This window comes from Dermacentor silvarum, chromosome 10, assembly GCF_013339745.2.
Source record: "Dermacentor silvarum isolate Dsil-2018 chromosome 10, BIME_Dsil_1.4, whole genome shotgun sequence".
In the NCBI taxonomy this organism is placed as follows: Eukaryota; Metazoa; Arthropoda; class Arachnida; order Ixodida; family Ixodidae; genus Dermacentor; species Dermacentor silvarum.
In genome coordinates this window covers 142,301,142-142,320,060 of record NC_051163.1, presented here as the reverse complement: position 1 = coordinate 142,320,060, position 18,919 = coordinate 142,301,142, and the positions used below count along the sequence as shown (strand labels likewise).

At 54.3% G+C, this 18,919-nt stretch overlaps 1 protein-coding gene across 1 annotated transcript in view; it reads left to right on the top strand.

Moving 5' to 3' along the window:
* Window positions 1-18,919, top strand: part of LOC119431022 (rab GDP dissociation inhibitor alpha-like) — a 131,969-nt gene that overhangs the window by 96,597 nt on the left and 16,453 nt on the right. The window contains exon 6 of the mRNA XM_049656871.1: window positions 2,862-3,061. Coding sequence (XP_049512828.1) covers window positions 2,862-3,061 — 200 coding nt within the window. The remainder of the gene's footprint in view (window positions 1-2,861; window positions 3,062-18,919) is intronic.

Genomic DNA, 18,919 nt, shown 5'->3' with positions numbered 1-18,919 from the left:
CGTGAAAACCCACGACGGGCTGCTTAACGTTCCACTGTCGAAAGCACTGAAGTCATCAGTGCGCCAAGCCAGGCATAGGTATGCGCTATACATGGACGAACAGAAGAAGCAAGCTGTAGCTCAACAGGTAACCTTGAAGAGAAAAGCACTCGAGCTAGAGCTACGGAGCATGCAAGAGAAGAAGACAAAGCTCAAAAAAACTCTGAAGTGCTTGCAGGAGTCAGTGGATCGCTTTTCGGAAGACGCCGAAGCAAAAAACGACCTGACTTGTCAAGGCAAACAGTTTCCGTCGAACAGCCAAAGAAAAAGAAGCGGAGATAACAGCTCTTGAAAGAGAAATTAATGCGAAAATAGGGCTCCTTTCCTAAGTCATGTGAGGAAATAAAATTACGCTAACACTCCTTGAATTCTGCCTTTTTGCATCCTTGAAATCCTTGAAATGTCCTTGAATTTTCAGCCAAATATTGTGTACGAACCCTGAGCAGGCCAGCTAGCTACAGTTGACATCACTGAGGATTCTCTCGAAGAGAGCAATACGCTAGGTAAAGAAGGGCTTCCGACTTGGATACGGGCGGCTGCGGCGATTGCCGGGGGAAAACGGGAACCTTCGCCACTTGCTGGTAACCAAAGAGATCGCGTGACACACCAGTGGCGCTTGCGATTGCTATGCACTGCCCGCGAAAGGAAAGTTCTTTCCACCCTGCGTAGCACGCACGCGTGCGCCCGACGCGATGTTTGCCGCGTGTGCCGCGGTCATGGGACCCAAGGATTCCCACGCACCATAGACCCCCGCACCGAGTTCTCCTTCGTGACAAATGCAGCATGCAGTTCCTGCTGACAGTGTTTTTGGCGCTGTGTCAGAAAGGGCGTCTACTTCGTCCGATGGAGAGATGCGCGAAATGTCTCGAAGATGATGCACTAGCGGAATTTACGCTCGAGAATATCGCCCCTGAATACTACTTACCTTTGTTTTTCGTGTGCCATCGCAGCTTGTAGTACTTAAAGTCATCCTGAGAAAGCGTGGGCCAGCAGATCTTGTATGGGTAACCGACTCGGCTCGCAAAATGTAGCCTGCACAGCTTTGTCAGTTACTTTGTTAGCTGGTCCGCGTCACACTTGCCTGCTGCAGTGCACGCGAAAGATGGGGCAGGAAAGCTGTGTTCGGCCTTCCTCTGCAGAGTTGTGTACTGCACAGTGTTCAAGCACCCGATGGCTGTGCAGCGAGAAAGCATGCCGAGAGACACCCATCAACTTGCATATGTTTAGCGAGCGAGAGATCAGTGTATGGTTCTGCGACTTTTGCCGTGTCACTACTCGGTAGCTCACCGCTAGGTGCATTCCCCTCGTGCAGAGTAGCCACTTAACCTGGTTAACCTCTCTGCCTTTCGCTTCTTATTTTCCTTCCTTCCTTCCTCCTAAAAAGAAAATTGGGCAATTTACCAGCCCTGCAGCTTTATTATATTGATAGCAAATGCTATGCCTTTGCATGGATACCTCTTCACTATGTGCACCGCATTAACAAACTTTTTAGAAATCGCCTGCTGACTGCATATAGTTTCAATGTAGAAATATTTCAGTACAACAAACTTATAATGATGAACGGTATTGATTTTCCATGTCATGTATTACGGCATTACGAACTATTATTTCGAAATGTGGGGATTCCATGTTTCCTTTACAGCAGCGGGAACTGTAGGATAGTGAACACGGCGCAGAAAGTGGATGCCGCAGTGCATGGGTTCAGAGAACCTAAGAACGGTGCCAGAGGAAAAAGAAATACATCAGGCGGCTCACGCTCTGCCCAGGCGCCTATGAACGGAGGCACGTCTCTTCCTTCTTTCTGCGGCCGTACTAGCTACGCACGTGCCAAAATTGATGTTACTGTAACCTCCATGCTTGCAGGATGCCACGGTGTTGCACGACGGTGTCATTTACTTGCACTTGGCTTTGAAGCAGTTGCAGGTGTCCATGGTGAGGAATGTGAAAAACAAACAAACAAAAAGAAACCTTATGCTTCATAAGGTTTCTGGACGGCCCGAATGGCTGATATGGGCTGATATAGGTGACATGGAGCTTCTGTGTCGGTGTTTTTCTCGGCAGCAGCGTCTCGCTTCCACACCCCACCCTATACAGTCAACATCAGTTTTTTCGGACTTCTTTATGGCTGCGAAAATGTTCAGAAAATTGGGCAGTCCGAAAAAAATAATGTATGCCTTTTACTGCCCCCAAGGGCTTAAATCGCTACAGGCACGTCCGAAATAGCTCTTAAGGCTTGCCAGTGCACTTATTAGGCACACATGTATAATTAAGGGGAACATGCCATGTCCCATCACAATTGCCCCCTTTCCACATTTGGTATGCTTCACCCCGTAACGGCTGTATTGAGGAGAAGCTGACTTTCGGGACTGGCTGTGCTTTCCAAGCTTCGAGGCCATTGGCGAGAATTACAGTGGCGGAGTCGGAAAAAAAATTAATGCATGCTTTTTACAGCCCCCAAGGGCCCCCCCTTGCTAACAGCGGCAAATTTTTTCTGCAACGCGGTTCTGCGAACACGTCTGAATTATCGGGCATGTCCAAAAGATGAATCGTTAACTGTATGCTGTGCTGCGTGGCGGTGAAATCTTTGGAAAATAGCAACATCGGGGGCCAACATGGACGTTTTCTTGGATATTTCATACTGTGACAACTGATGAGTTGAAAGGTGAAATGGTTAGGCTTTCAGTGCAACAGCTTTTCAGAATAACGGACAACCGCGAGATATGTGTGAACAGTGTATGAGTGGATTTTTTTTTTCCCGCCATTTGGCGAGTGGCGCTACAGGAAAGGTGTGAAAAAATGCAAACGTCTTTGGCACCTTCCAGACATCTACGTGTCCCTGGTGTCGCACACCCACCAGGTGGCAGCCAAGGGCTGGTTCATTGCCATGGTGAGCAGCACCGTGGAAACGGACAATCCGGAAGCCGAGATCAAGCCAGGCCTTGACCTCCTGGGACCCATTGCGCAGAAGTTTGTCAGCGTCAGTGATGTGTATCGGCCCATTGACCTGGGCTCTGACAGTCAGGTGAGAAAGGTGTCTGGTTCGCTTGCATGGGATTTTTTACCAACCCCTAACATAAATCACTTCATTGAAGCTGTTCTCGACTGCAGACGTTCATTTATACCCCTTAGACAGGTCAACTTAAGTCCATTGATTGCAACCCATTGTGCTAAAGGACCCCAAGCCAAAAGGAATTTTGCAGCTGACATGGTGCACCCCACTCTACATTGTTTTCAGTAAGCAGAACACAGGTAGCTGATTCTGTAACTGAAACTGAAAAGATCAGTGCAAGGAACTTGCCAAACTAGCAGTACTATCCATCTTTCTTTGAAGGGGTGCGTTTGGTGAAGTGGTGATATATACATGCATGCACATACATTTTATTTCTAGAAATACAAGAGTTCAGGTGGAAACCATTGGCTAAAATACTGCATGAAAACTTTTTCTTGCGCGAGTTGGTGCTGGCTGAACAACAAGATATTGTACGGCAAAAATACCGGAAAGGAAAGAACGAGAGCAGGAAATAAAGATGGGGCTACTTGTTCCAAACATCTTGCCTGGGCCCCATTACAAGGCATACATGGTATGCCATTGCAAGGCATACATTTACATAGTAACGTTAAGACAAGTTTTAACTAATTACAAAAGATGTATGCAAAATACAAATAATATGGAGAGCAAATAACATACTTATATATTTACAATAAATAACATATACAGTAAAACCTCGTGAATTCGGACTTCACGGGACCGGAAAAAAATGTCCGAATTCACCGAATGTCCAATTATCGGGGGTATCCAGAAAACAATAAGCAAATGCATACTACGTCAATACGCCTTTATTTAGTGAATTAATGATAAAATCCTGTTGCTGTTTTGCACAAAAGCAGAGCGGAAGGTTGTGGGTTCTTAATGTCTCATAGGTGACCGACCACCTCGGGTTCGGGCTTGGCGAACCACAGGGCTGCGTCAGCCATTGCCTCTAGCACCGCTCGCGCTTTTGTATATTTTTTTCTTTCCAGCGCGTTCCGACTGCCATTCTCGGGCCTGTGCGACGAAAGTGCTGTACGCACAAACGGATCAAACGTGTTACGGACAAGAACTTCGTTGTGATGGCATGCTGCTGCGCCTTAAGTTGCCGCAACCGACAAGGCGAGGGCAAAAGGCTTTTTTTGTTTACCATCCGGCGTGCGCAAACGCTTGCTGCACACTTGATATTTGCGCCGTCTCGCATCGTCGCGTTGCTACTTCCAAAACGGCATTATTAAGACCAGTTACTGACTGACGAAGCAAAATCACGCCTCAAAAACTTCTCCGCAGGGCGCGATCAAAGTTTTCCTCGGATTTCCTCTGGTAGCGCGTTAGCTGTCGTCTGCCACGGCAGGCCCGACGCAGGCGGCGCCACTGTCGATATCGCGCCTCGATCGCGCTGGTCGCGCCGAGCGCGATAGTGGAACGTGGGACGAGGGAAGTGGATGGCGCTACTGGAGCACAGGCTCAAGCTGAGACATGCTGCTAGGAAAAGTCCCGGCGGCTATGCTACTTGCTCTGGCAATAACCAATGGGTCAACTCGCGAGAGCTCAGGCAATATCCTTCGGCTTGGGTTTTCGGCAAGTGCGGCTCGGCGTGGTACGACCTCGCGTGAGCACTAGGCACCGCTCGTCGGCTCCTGTCGCTAAACCGACAAGCGGTGCCTAGTGCCGCACGGCAAAGGCACCATGCGTGAACTCAAGTCCTAGTCACAAAGGTGTCGGCGGATGTGAGGAAAGCATGTACGTACCGTGCGCTGATCCCGGACATAAGAGAGCCACGCTCAGTAACTAGCAGCCGATGCGGCCGCGAAGTGACGTCAGTGCCCCAAGTCACAGTTTCGTCCGAAAGGCAAAGCATCAATTGCGATAGCAAATCAGCAGAGAGCTATTCGGAGTAGGGATAGTAGTTTTATCGGCTGCATAAACTTGGACACATTCACTTACTAACTGAATTAACAAGCGTGGTGTCAGCGCACACAAGCAAACATGAATAGATCACACTGAATGACCGCAGATGACTGTTAAAACGCTGGCAGCAAGTGCAGCCGCCGCAGCAGGCGAAGGTTCGCGCGGTGTCAGCTTCAACTGAAACTGAGCGGCGAATGCACAGCGCATACAAAGGTCAGAGCCGTGTGGACATTAGAGACGGTGCGGGCGACCGCCACCTCCGGGCAAAGTGCAGAGGAGTTGTGCAGAGAAGCTGTTGGCAGAGGAGAAGCTGCCCCCCCCCCCCCCCCTCCTTCCCGCGCTGCCTTCCCGCTTTCTTGCTTTCGCGTGGGAGATTGAGTGGCAAGTTCCCCATACGCCCGATTGCAAGATATGCCTTTGGTGCCGGAGCACAGCGTCACCCCGCCTCCCTCCCTCCCATACCCCCACGGCCTATCGGGCGACGGTCGCGTTTGCGTTCCGCCGTGCTTGCGCTCTCCGTGATAGTGCGCGCTTTCGCTCGTGCATACGGCGTGCGGCGAAGATTTTATCGCTTTTGGAATCTATAGGGAACCTCACGGCGACGCCAACGGCAGAAATCCGGTTGAAGTGTCCATATAATTGCTATCGCAATAGCCCCGCCCTTCCTGCTAACCACCACGAGTGGAGCGCCACTGCTGGAACCGGTTAAGACTGGGTGGGTATGGCGAGGACTGCAGAACAGGTGAAGCCCGCGCAATGGCGCCTCCATCAATCCCCACGTCCTCCTCTCCTTAAATGCCCCCCCTACCAGCCTGGCGAAACAGCTAGTAGGGGCTTATGCACCAAAGGCAATCGAATCTTTCATGCACAAGCTAAATGCTAACCTCAGCCCAGCAAGTACTCTTTAACACCGCGTTCCGACATACAAAAACACTTTCATGCACTATAATAATAATAAAAAATATATATACAGTCGAATCTCGGTAATTCGAGCTCCAAGGGGCTCGAAAATTCGTTCGAAATATAAGTAGTTCGAATTCAAGGAAGGACGACGTATTTTTGAAGTATTCGAGCACCATAGCACGATGCATGAACGGTGCGAGTCGTGAAATATCGTGGCGCGCGAACGCAACCACCCACGCCGGCCAACACTCGGTTCCCGATAACGGCAGAAAACGAAACTTCAGGGAGGGGACGGCGCCCCCATGTTGACGGGCGGGCGCGTACGGCGATCGTCGAAGGTGAGGGAGGAGGTTGGCAGGGAAGCGGATTTGGCCTCGGCAACTCCGCCGCTTCGGTGGCTCCCCTCGCCCTTTCAACTCCCTCGCAGCTCCCTTACCTTCGACTGCCTCTGTGCGCGCCCGTCGCCGCTACAGCCGGCTCGGCGCAGATTAGCCCACTCCATGAAGTTTCGTTTTCTGCCGTTATCGGGAAGCGAGCATTTGCCGGCGCGAGTGCCGGCGCCGCCGGTCCAGCCAGCCCGGCGCCAGCTTCCCCGCTCCCTGAAGTTTCGTTTTCTGTCGTTATCGGGGAGCGAGCGTTTGCCGGCGTGGGCAGTTTTGGTGGCCGGACTGGGCCTCTGCTGCTGCATTAAGGGGTCTCTCCTAATCTTTTGCTCCATGGCGGCGTCAGAGCAATGCCGGTCGGAGGCGCCGCCGCATTATTTGGCACGCTGCAGAAAGTATTGTCGGTGCGCGGTATGTTCAAATTAACCCTCGCAAATGCTTTCGCGTTCGAATTACCGAGTGTTTTCGCCCATTGAAATACACACAACTTTGACGGGACCACAGCGTCAAGTTCGAATAAACTGGCAGTTCGAATTAAGTGTGTTCGAATTAATGAGATTCGACTGTACAAGAATAGGATAAGAAAAAATTAAAATGCTACACTCTATAATACAAGAAAATAAACGCCACGAGAGGGGGGGGGGGAATATTAACAAAATAGTCGGCTGCTGGCGCGGGACAGTGTCCAAGGTGTGAAGGAGAAACGGCGCGTAAAGTTCTGTGGTTATGGCGGTGGTCGAAGATGTAGGAGTTTCGAAGGCAGTCTTGGTTGCAGGAACGGGCTCACCGTTGGTAGATCGGTGTTGTTGCTTTCATGGTGGTGGCGGTCCCGAACTCCAGCCGGATGGGGCAGGACACTGCCAGGTCAGCTGGCCACGCCGCCGTAGCCAAAATGAAAGGGGCCCCCAATCACAAGCGTGGCTGCAAGGCGTTTGCATGACGGTAGCGACTGCAGAGAGCCAGGCTCTCGGTCTGACGTCAGAGGGTCAGTGACCTCTGACGCTGAGTGACGCTCACCTTAAATGAAAGATGGCGATGCTTCCGGTCGTTTGAGCCTTCTGCTGGAACCTGGCCGACATCAAACTCTGCCTTGCTCTACAGGGAGCCCGACAAAGCCTGTCCCGAAGTGCTGAAGCGTAAGCAGAACAGTCTGCCGGCGCCTCCTTGTTCCCAAGCTGGCATTGCATGACACTGGTCACTGGATTTGCCAACTCCCTTCCAAAACTGAGGAAGGCGGGAAAGAAACCAGTCGAGTGATTCTCGGAGGTTTGGATTGCGAACGCGAGCTCACTCAAGTGGTCTGCCCAATCCTTTTGACGTTCGGCAAAGGCCGCTAACATTGGTTTGAGAGTTCTATCGAGTCTCTCCGTCCAGCTTCAGTGTCCACGACGATCCGATGCAGCAGTTAGTGCGAATTCTGGTTGCTTCAAAGGGCAACAGACACCACACCACGCATGCGTGCGCGCACACACACACACGCCCGCTCGTATACTCCTTGCGGTTTTCTCCATGGCTGCGCAACACTCCCAAACACAGCAATGCTCATCACCGTCCACAACGCGCAGCGCCATAGAAGGCGCAAAGCGTCTTTCGCCCCCTCGCACCGATGAGTCAATGGAACCATTGTCCCCCTGCGCCTGACGACCACACAATTATTATCCCCCTTCGCCGCAGAGAAAAAAAAAGCGAAAAAAAAAGAAGAAAAAAATGTTCATATGTCTACGTAAAGTAAAAAAACGTAATGAAATTTAACAGGCGAAAAAAAACACACTTTCAAATATTTACAACAATAATTACACTCAGCGTGCGTGCTCGAGAAAAAAAAATGCACACTGTTAACGCTACATAAACAACACTTGCAATAAGCTGGGCTGGTACCAGCTTCTTTGCGTGCACTGGCCGTAAAGGAGCTAGCCCACTGAGGCTACGCATTTTACTGAGGGCCTTCGGTTGCGGAAAAGTCCTGCGCGAAATCGCACAGGTGACCGCTTCCTCGGATACCGGTGCGTGGTCTGAATGCGGTCTGTTTCCCCGGGTGTACCCTGTTGCTTGCGCGCAATGCCACTGGGCACTGGCGCGAGCTTGTCGGACCGTGACGCAAAGGCCTTCAGGTCGGCGATATGGGCACGGCCGAGTTTTCCCGAAGGGGGATCCTTCAGCAAGTACGTGAGCGGAGACCAAACTTTCTCTACTCTGTACGGACCAAGCCACTTAGGAGCGAGCAAGGCTGAGAACCCCTTGGTTGTGTCGCTAAAAGCGTGGTTGCGCTTCAGGAGGAGATCACCTACCTTAAATGAAAGATGGCGATGCTTCCGGTCGTTTGAGCCTTCTGCTGGGACCTGGCCGACATCAAACTCTGCCTTGCTCTACAGGGAGCCCGACAAAGCCTGTCCCGAAGTGCTGAAGCGTAAGCAGAACAGTCTGCCGGCGCCTCCTTGTTCCCAAGCTGGCATTGCATGACACTGGTCACTGGATTTGCCAACTCCCTTCCAAAACTGAGGAAGGCGGGAAAGAAACCAGTCGAGTGATTCTCGGAGGTTTGGATTGCGAACGCGAGCTCACTCAAGTGGTCTGCCCAATCCTTTTGACGTTCGGCAAAGGCCGCTAACATTGGTTTGAGAGTTCTATCGAGTCTCTTCGTCAAATTGGACGGGGGGATGGTAGGGTGAAGTGGTACAGTGATTAATTCCCAGGGAATGGGACGTAGCACCAAACACCCGAGCGGTGAAATAGGACGCATTGTCCGTAATCAGTCTTTTCGGAAAGCTGAACCGACAAAACACTTCCTGTAGCCTTTCCAGCACCGCTCGCGCAGTCACTTTACGAAGCAGACACAGTTCCTCCCATTTAGAAAAATGATCGACTACCATCAGGTGTGTGAACCCTTGCTTACTCCTGGGGAAAAGCCCCATAAGATCGCAGGTGGCCACTTGCCACGGACGCTCACTGTCAATTGGTTTCATCAGCCCGGGCGGCTTGCCACCCCTTGATTTCATCATTTGACAGACGTGGCAGGAACGGCAATAGCGAAAAATGGCACGCTTTTTGCCAGGGCAGGTGACAGTTTGGCTTAGTTTCGCAAAAACTTTAGAGCCACTCAAATGACCACGTCATGAGAACATCGCAACAGTGCGCTTCTCAGACTTTTGGGGATAACCACCTTAAATAGTTCCATAGAGTCATCATCGGTGGCTATGTATTTCAGCAGGAGCTCATCATGATCAAGCAAATATAAATCCGCGGGGGACCCAGCGACACACGCTGGTATTGCGGCGGCCCCCCCTGCGCCCGCTGCACTATCAGCAGCGCCTCGGCGCACTGTCTGCCTGAGACTGTCGCTCACTCCACGACAAAACGGATCATTTTGCTGGGCCTTCAGTAGCTCTTGCCTGCTGAAAGCAATTCCACTTCTCCCAAAGGCTCCGGAGGCTGGTCTCGTCCCCACTCAGGACTGCAGCTATCGGCGACATGGGTTCGCTTTTGAGAAGCTCGCACGCTTTGCGGCATGCTGCTTGCCTGGAGAGCAGAATAACAGGTTTGCCCGCTTGCGGACTCGCCTCTCTCTCCGCTCGTTTCGCCCCCGACGCTTGCTGGCTCAAATGCATTGGCAGTGGCTGTCGCACTTGGAGAAAAGCTCTGGGTGGACAATGGGGCACGAGATATAGCGCGTCAGCTACCACGTTGGCACTCAGATGTAGTGCCTCTTCGTACCCTGTCGCTCTGTCCCAATGGGGATTTTGAGTCGACAAGCGCATAGCGCAGGGGCATGCCCCCGAATTCTGCGCGCGACACGGTTCGTGCCGTGCCTCTGGATTCCAAAGGGGACCATGAGTGGGCGAGCGCAAAGCTCGGGGGCTTGCCCCTGAACTCGGCGCGCGTCACGATTCCGACGCCTCATCTGCACAGGCAAAATCGGACGCCGGCGGGCTGATGAATGGCTTTAGCAATGTGAACGGTCCGTTGTGATAGCCGCCATTCGCAATGGCCACAACGATCCCGGTTTTAAGGTGAAAGTGCCTTCCGAGAATCACAGGAACACTGAGCCCTGGGAGATGAACGAAACGCGTGCGTCTCATTCACTCTCCTCACCTGACAGTCAACCTTGTGGCGCCAGCCGAAGGGGCCATGCCTTTCGCAAGATTGAATGTCGTTAGGCAGTCCCACAAGCGCACTGCGTGCTTTTGCAAGTGGGACAAAACCTGTTAGCCGAACAATGAAGTGGTTGCGCCTGTGTCTAGCAGCGCCGAAAATTCACCAGAATAAACAGTGCGTGAGCACCAGCAACACAACCTGCTCGGTACGCCGAGGGAACAAGCAAAGGTTCGATCTCTCGGGCCTTCACGAGCGACCTGCGCTCCCGTTTCCCGGCCTCACAGGGGACAGGAGCTGTTCCTTGTTATGTGCCCTCGTTGTTGGCAGCGAAAACAGCGCACTCCACCGCGGTATCTCCGCCGCGGAGCGGCTTTAGCTCCCTGCCGGGGTTGGCTCGCCGCTTGGCCGATGGGCCGATAACGAGTCTCCCTCCGCGATCCGCTGGGTCAAAAAGCGTCCCTGCGCATGCGTTTCGGGCGGTGGTGCAGCACAGGCTTGCCCGTCTCCCGTGCGTGTAGGGATCGAGAGCGCGTGTGCTCAGCTCCCAACACCCCCGCTTGTAGCCGCAAAGGCAGCTTGGCCGGGTTGTTGCCATTGGGGAAAGGGCTCAGGCTCTCTCCACGCGCAGCTTGGCTCAAGGGCCTCGCTGGCGGGCGGCGGTGGGCGATAGGCGTGCGTGGCGAGAATGTCACCTTGAATTCACTTTGCCTCTGCGGCTAATTCCTCCAGATTTCGGAAGCAGCCGCCGTGCAGGTACGCCGAAAAGCTCGGATGTGCCTGCCTGATCACCCGTTCGACGCGTTCCTCGTTTGAGGCATTGGGCTCGGCGACTAAGAAAAGGTCTTCCATCGCCCGTACGTACTCCTGAAGCGACTCATCAGGAGCCTGTGTACGTAGCCCAAGCTCTCGCCGCATCCTACTCTCGTAGTCAGCGGGTAGGAATTCATGCAGGAATGCCGCGCGGAACTCCTCGAGGGTTGTTGCACGGTGTCCGGAAAGCCGGTACCACCTAGCCGCTGTATCAGTGAGTGCAACAGGGACGACACGTCCGAGTACCTCCTGATCGTTGTGGGGGTCTTCCCCAACCCGTAGCGCCTATAATCGCAGCTACGTAGGGTTCGGGTGAACAAGGCAACAAGCGAGTCAACTCAACGTTTACTGCTGTGGGCAATCAAACACACTTGCAGACGGAAGTCCGCTCTGTATAATAAGTAATAAAATAGGCTTGCCTCGTCGCGTGTAGTAGTCACGCAAACGAGGTCACTCACGGGTTTAAGCGGGTAAATCCGTATGGGCAGGTAGGTCAAGCGAGGTCAGAGAGGCCTGGGGTCTCTCGGTCATGCTCTTTTATTTCTTTTTACCTTTCCGCGAGGGGAGCGTCCTCCTCACCCGCCGGATACTTTCCCTCTTCCCACGCGGGCGCGCGCGTCGCGAGAGGCGAGGAAAAACCGGGAGAGGCAAAGTGCATTTCTCCCGTGTCCGCCCGGCTCCCGTGGCACGCGTTGTGCGCGCACGAGATGCCGCCCGGCTACCGCTGCGTGCGCTCCGTTCGCAAGCGACGGGCAAGCGCCCGCGGGAGAAGGTGGCAGCGTGTGCTCCCCACATCGTTCAAATCCAGAGCTCTCTGATAGCGTGCGAGGGAGTGACAGTAATCCCTGGCACTGAGCAGGTCACCGTATCCGATGTAGGTCGGGACTGCCAACGATACAGCGGGGTGAGCGCATTTTGGAACAGCCGATAGCGTTTTAACTGCCCCAAAGAGCGCCTGGATCATTTCGGCGGCGTTTTGCAACAGCGTCTGTGCGCCTGCTTCAAAGGAAGCCGTTGGCACGTTAGCGGCGCGGCCGAGCAAGGATGAACCGTCGTCCAACTCGATCAGCAGCGCGGTTTTCACAGGTATACCGGCTGGCGCGCCGCCGTCCCCAGAGCAATAAGGGCTCCTAGCGGGGGGGTGCGCCTGCTGTCGTTCACAGCCGCCACTTGAGACAGCTACACGTGAATTGCTTAGGCTGCTTGTAGCCAGCGTTGACAGAACAGGCGCTTGCTCGATCGGTGTCCCACTGGGCGCCACCGAATGTACTCCAAAGGGAGACGGATGAGTGAAATTCGTGGTCGCCATGTTGTAATCCCCATGGGGGGGCCGCAGCATTCCACTGCTTTCGCTGTTCAATGGAGAAGCAGCCAACGGGCAAGAGTCGGAGGGGGCTAAGGCCCCGTTTCCGAGCTGCGCTCCATTTACTGTACTCCCAAGGGAGCCGATGATCGGCAGCGCTGCGACATCGCACTACTTGGCATTCCAAAGGGAGCCGTGGCAGACGAATGTGCCCGTGTGCAGTGTTCAGAGAGGGCTCTGGCCCCATTCTCAAACGCTACTGCTTCAAAGGCAGCTGGTGCGTAGCGCCTCGCGTTGCCGTCCCCACAGGGGGTTGTTACAAGCGAGGGTGCAGGAGTGTGCTGCTCAAGGGAAGCACTGGCCCAGTTATCGAGCAACGCGGCATCAGCTAGCACTAACAAAGGACAAAGGTCACTATGCCTAGCAGACATAACGCGACGAGTCCAATTCGTTAAGGCATATTGACTCGGCTAAGCACAGACAAAGGCTTAATGAGCCTTTGAATCCACGTTGGGCGCCAGTGTGGGTTTTTATTAGTGTCTCACAGGAGACCAACCACCTCGGGTTCGAGCTTAGCGAGCCACAGAGCCGAGTCAGCCGTCGCATACAGCACCGCTCCCGCACGAGCTCAGAGGCCGCAAGGGGCTACTGAGCGATAAAAACACAGTAAAGCCCCGAGTTGACGGAAACCGTTTATTGAATCCGTCGGCACCAGCACTGCACAAACGCACGCGCGGTGGGGAACCAAAGGGCACCGGGGCGAAAATACAGAAACAGGTGCCTATAGGACGTCGCCCTAAAAGCACAGGCTCAAGCTGGGACATGCTGCTAGGATAAGTCCTGGCGGCTATGCTACTTGCTCTGGTGATAACCAATGGGTCAACTCGTGCAAGCTCAGGCAATATCCTTCGGCTTGGGCTTTCGGCAAGTGCGGCTTGGCGTGGTATGACGTCGCGTGAGCACTAGGAACCGCTCGTCGGCTCCTGTCGCTAAGCCGACGAGCGGTGCCTAGTGCTGCACGGCAAAGGCACCGTGTGCGAGCTCAAGTCCTAGTCACAAAGGATGTGGGGAGCACACGCTGCCACCTTCTCGCGTGGGCGCTCGCTTGCGAACGGAGCGCACGTGGCGGACTGGGCGGACATCTCGTGCGCGCACAACGCGCGCCGCGTGAGCCGGGCGGACACGGGAGAAATGCACTTTGCCCTCTCCCGGTTCTCGCTCGCCTCTCGCGACGCGCGCGCCCGCGCGGGAAGAGGGAAAGTATCCGGCGGGCGAGGAGGACACTCCCCTCGCGGAAAGGTAAAAAGATATAAAAAAGCGCGACCGAGAGACCCCCGGGCTCTCTGACCTCGCTTGACCTAACTGCCCGGACGGAATTTACCTGCTGAAAGCAGTGAGTCGCCTCGTTTGCGTGACTACCACACGCGACGAGGCAAGCCTATTTTATTAGTTGTTATACAGAGCGGACTTCCCTCTGCAAGTGTGTTTTATTGCTGACAGCAATAAACGTTGTTGAGTTGACTCGCTGGTTGCCTTATTCGCCCGAACCCTGTGTAGCTGCGATTACACGCGCTACGGGTTGGGGAAGACCCCCCACATTTGGCGCTACCAACGTGGTTCGAATTCGGCAACACGGCGAGTTTTTTTTTCTGTTTTTTGGAGCTGGGACTACTGAAGTTGCAGCAAACAATGGCGACGGGCTTGTCTGACTTTCCAGATTTGTTCATGTTGTCGGATGTCGCGGCAGATAATCAGAGGCCTAGTGCTAACGCGGCGGCAGCTTCTGAACAAACCGGTAGCTTTGATTTTGAGTGTTTCACGCGGAACTGTCGGGATCGCGGAAACGCCACGTTGGCAGGGTTTAGGCCTGAAAGTAGGCCTAACACGCCTAACACCTCGCCGCTTCGTCCCGCGGACTCAGAGCCACCTATGCCTCTAAATAGTTCGACGCAAGCTGCGGATTCGTCCGAACCTTCGGGCGGTAGTATTCCGTCAAGCGAAATAATGCTGCAGAATGCGCTGCAAGTCATGCAGAGCTTAGCCGGCGCCCTGCAGAACACAATGCGGGCCCCGTCGCAGAGCGAGCGACCACGAATTAAGGTAGACATGCCTACCTATAGTGGGTACCACGATCTCACTAGTGCAAACGAGTACCTCGACCGTCTGCAGTATTATCAGCAAGCAACAGGGCTTACAGACGCCGAACTTCTCGCGCACGTGGTCCCTGCTTCACTGACTGAACAGGCGGCTCGTTGGTTCCGACTGGCCGGACACAGAGCCCGCGCAGTAGAAGAGTTCCGTGCGAACTTCCGCGAAGAATTTCTTCCGGCCAACTACGAGTGGCGTTTGAGGAGAAAGTTGGAGTTGCGTACCCAGCATCCGGACGAGTCCCTGCTGGAGTATGTTCGAGCGATGGACGCAAGCCCTCTCGCCACCGACACCGATAAAGTCGAGCGCGTCACACGGCAAGCGCACCCGACTTTCGCGGCCTACTTCAGGGGATGTAGGTACCGAGACTTAGACGAGCTCGCCACCGAAGCAAAACGCATCCAAGGGGACATCCTCGCGGCACGAGCATACCGTCCGCCTCCACACGCCGCACTGTCACTCGAGCCTCGCTGCGCGTGGAACGGCGGCGGGATCGCTTCACATTCCCCGAGGGTCGACGCGTCGGCATCGTTAGCCGACGAGCAGGTCCAGCGTGGTTGGGAATTATCAGACCGCGCCTTGGACCCGTACGCCTACGCGCTGAAAACAGCACAGCATAACGCGGCACGCAGTGTGCCGCGGCAGGAACTTGCGACTAATGCGAGAACGGAGGAGCGGCACATGCCGACCGCTGAGCGTGGAAGCTACGGCCCGCCGGATTGGAGCGACAGGCGCCCACGCCACCGAGGCTTCGGTGGTCGTTGCTACCAGTGCGGCGGACTGGGGCACATCGCCCGTGACTGCACAAGTACGCCGGGCCGAGGTCGAGCACGTGGTTCGGGAAACGGGCGAGGCCGCCGGTGATCCACCTTGGGTCCCGGGCGGCGATCTCGAACACAACCAGTGATTTCGATTTACTTGCGCCTTTGGCTTGTCGCGTAGGAGATGTCGCGGACTCGCAGGCGCCGTTCATCGAGCTAACGATAGCCCGAAAGAAGTTTGCCGCATTATTGGATACTGGAGCAAGCACTTCTTTATTTGGTGACGAGGTGTTGCAGCATCTCCACGAGAACAATATCCGCTTAAGAGATAGTGACATCACTTTCCTGCCTTGCTTCCGGCACAGCGCAATCGAGCGGTGCAGCTAGACTAGTTATTCGTTGGGAGAGACGCTTCAGGCGACAACGCCTCGTACATCTTCCCGGTCTGTCAGTGCCTGTTATTTTAGGTCGAGACTTTCTCGCCAAGTCGGGTATTTTGATAGACATCGCCAGCGGAGGTTACCGAGAGAAGGGAACGGGTGTTTTGAAGCGTTTCGCAAAAGCGCCCGTGCCTGCGGCGACACGCCAGTCTCCGGGGGCGGCGTGAGCGGGCCACACCCACCCGCAGCCGAGCGAGCAAACCGTAATCGGTAAAGACGATCAAAGCAACGGAGAGACGGTGGCACAACATTGTGCCGCGACGTTGCAAGGGGCAGCGCACCCACTTTTGTCAGAGGTCAACAGCCTGCCGGAGAGAGAAAGGGCACGACTGTCATTGCTGTTGTACGAATACGACTCGATTTTCACGGACTGGCCGGGCCTCACCACGTTAGTCAGGCACAGGATAGACACGGGTGACGCTGCGCCGTGGAAATGCAATCCTCGGCCGATAAGCTTGACTAAACGGAAGGCACTTGACAGCGCCTTAGACGAACTCATCGACACAGGCGTTGTGGAAAGGTCGAACAGCCCATGGGGCTTCCCGGTAGTTCTAGTCCCGAAGAAGGACGATACTTATCGCTTTTGTGTAGACTACCACAGGCTGAATGAGGTTACGAAGAAGGATGTGTTTCCTCTTTAGTATCTAACCTAGGTGGGGCGAAGTACTTTACGACGCTCGATGCTAGTCGGGGATATTTTCAGGTCGAAATGGACGAGCGTGACAAAGAGAAAACAGCTTTCACTTGTCACCACGGGCTCTTTCAGTTCAAAGGAATGTCTTTTGGCTTAGTCAGCGCTCCCGCTACCTATCAGAGGTTGATGGACCGAGTTCTAGGAGATGCAAAGTGGCAACATGTTCTCGCATATCTCGACGGCATAGTGGTTTATTCGAAAACATTCGACGAGCACTTGCGCCACTTGAGAGACGTCCTAGACAGGCTGAGGTCCGCGGGTATCACGTTGAACCCGAGTAAAGCTCAGATAGCTGCGAACAGAATAACGCTGTTGGGATTCACGTTGGACAACGGCCGCATTCTGCCGAGTGAGGATAAGCTCGAGGCTATACTGAGCTACCCGTCGCCGAAAGATATCGGCGAACTGAGATGCTTTCTGGGATTGGTGAACTTTTATCGCCAATTCATTCCGGACTGCGCGGCAGTGCAAGCGCCTTTAACGAAGCTCTTGAGGAAAGACGAGCGTTGGACTTGGGGTCAAGAGCAGGAGGCGGCACTGCGCGGCCTCACAAAGGTGCTCGCTGACACAGCAGAGTAGCAGCTTCCTGACTTGAACAGGGAGTTTGTGATTCAAACAGACGCAAGCGACCTGGGTCTAGGTGCAATTTTGCTTCAGGAGCACGGAGGCATTCTCCGACCGGTTGCGTTCGCGAGCCGTTCGTTGACGCCGGCGGAAAGGAACTACTCGGTGACAGAGAAGGAGTGTCTCGCGATAGTTTTCGCCCTGCAAAAGTTTGACTATTATGTCGACGGAGTGGCATTCACGATTGAGACTGACCACATGGCTCTCACTTGGTTGAGGCGCTTGAGTGAGCCGAGTGGCCGCCTGGCGCGTTGGGCACTGCTGCTGCAGCGTTACGACTTCACCGTGCGCTACCGCAAAGGAAAAAGCAATGCCGCAGCGGACGCACTTTCGCGAGCGCCAGTCCGAGGCGAGGGAGAAACCCTGGCCGTAGCCCGAGTAAGGGACGCGGAACAACCGTCGATCCTGGGCGAGAGCGTGAACCACGTAGATGTTGTCGGTTCCGCAGGAGTTGTCTTCAGCAGAAAGGAGCTGTTCGAGGCTCAGCAGAAGGATCCGTTTTGTGGAAAAGTGCTCGACGGGCTCCGGGAGCCAGGCGGCGCGGCCGCCGCGCACATGGAGGCAGCTGGTATTGCTGTCGGTGCGGAGCGCTCAGGAACAGCTGGTAATGCTGTGAGTGCGCTGGATTCCTATCTACTGAATTCCGACGGCGTCCTGCTGAGGTATATTCCCACCGAGAACGACACAAGTGAGGCGTTTAAGGTGGTGATACCGCGCGCGTTGAGAGGAGCACTGCTAGACTACTTTCATCACTCGTGCATCGCTGGGCACGCGAGCGGCCCCAAGACTTACGTTAAGTTGTGTCGCTTCGCTACCTGGCCAGGCATGAAACGGGACGTGATTCGCTACGCCCGATCGTGTCATGTGTGCCAAAGCGTCAAGCCCCGAGGCGGACGACCGCCCGGCTTCATGCAGCCTATCGACAGCCAGACTCCCTGGCAAATCGCGGCATGTGACGTCATGGGACCGTATCCCACAACACCGAGCAGGAACAAATTCTTGCTGGTAGTCACGGATCACTTCAGTAAATGGGTAGAACTTTTCCCCCTACGAAAACTGACGGCACGGGTGATCATGGATAAGTTGATGGAGCTTTTCACCAGGTTTGGTTTTCCAGAGCAGTTGGTAACGGACAATGCGTCCTACTTCACTGCAAAGGTGTTCGTTGAACCACCAGGGACGACGGTGATTTTGGGTCGATGCGACAGGCATTTTCTGGATAGGATGCTGCAGCCCGTCGTTGCTTCCGGTCACCCCTGTGTCGTCTTCGTTAGGCCTTCTTTTTTTTTTTTTGCCGATGTGCCAATTGTGCAACTAGCTGCTGCATCGTAGCTGCATTCGGCGCACTGCGACTCTTCGGATTCGTAACGACTGGCAATGGCGTGCTCGAAGCCTCGGCAGTACTTTCAAGTGTTCTTGAAATCGTACACGACAGAATTCCCGTGTTTTGTGCCGTCAAAGAAAGGGGACAAGTTCGGATTTTGCACCGTGTGTTGTTGTGATGTGAACATTTCGCATGGTGGCAGAGCCGACATCAAAGTGCACATCGCTTCGAAAAAGCACCAGGCGTCTCTGCGAGCCGCGGACAACCAGGCAAGCCTGACAAGTTATGTGAGAAACGACAGCGACTTTGGCGTGATTCGGGCTGAATGCCTATCACTGCATTTTTAGTTGAACATAACATGCTGCTGAGCGTCAGTGACCACGCTGCACCACTTTTCCGGAAAATGTTCCCCAGGTGCGACGAAGCTAAGCACTGGGGAACATCGCCGTCGTCTTCGTT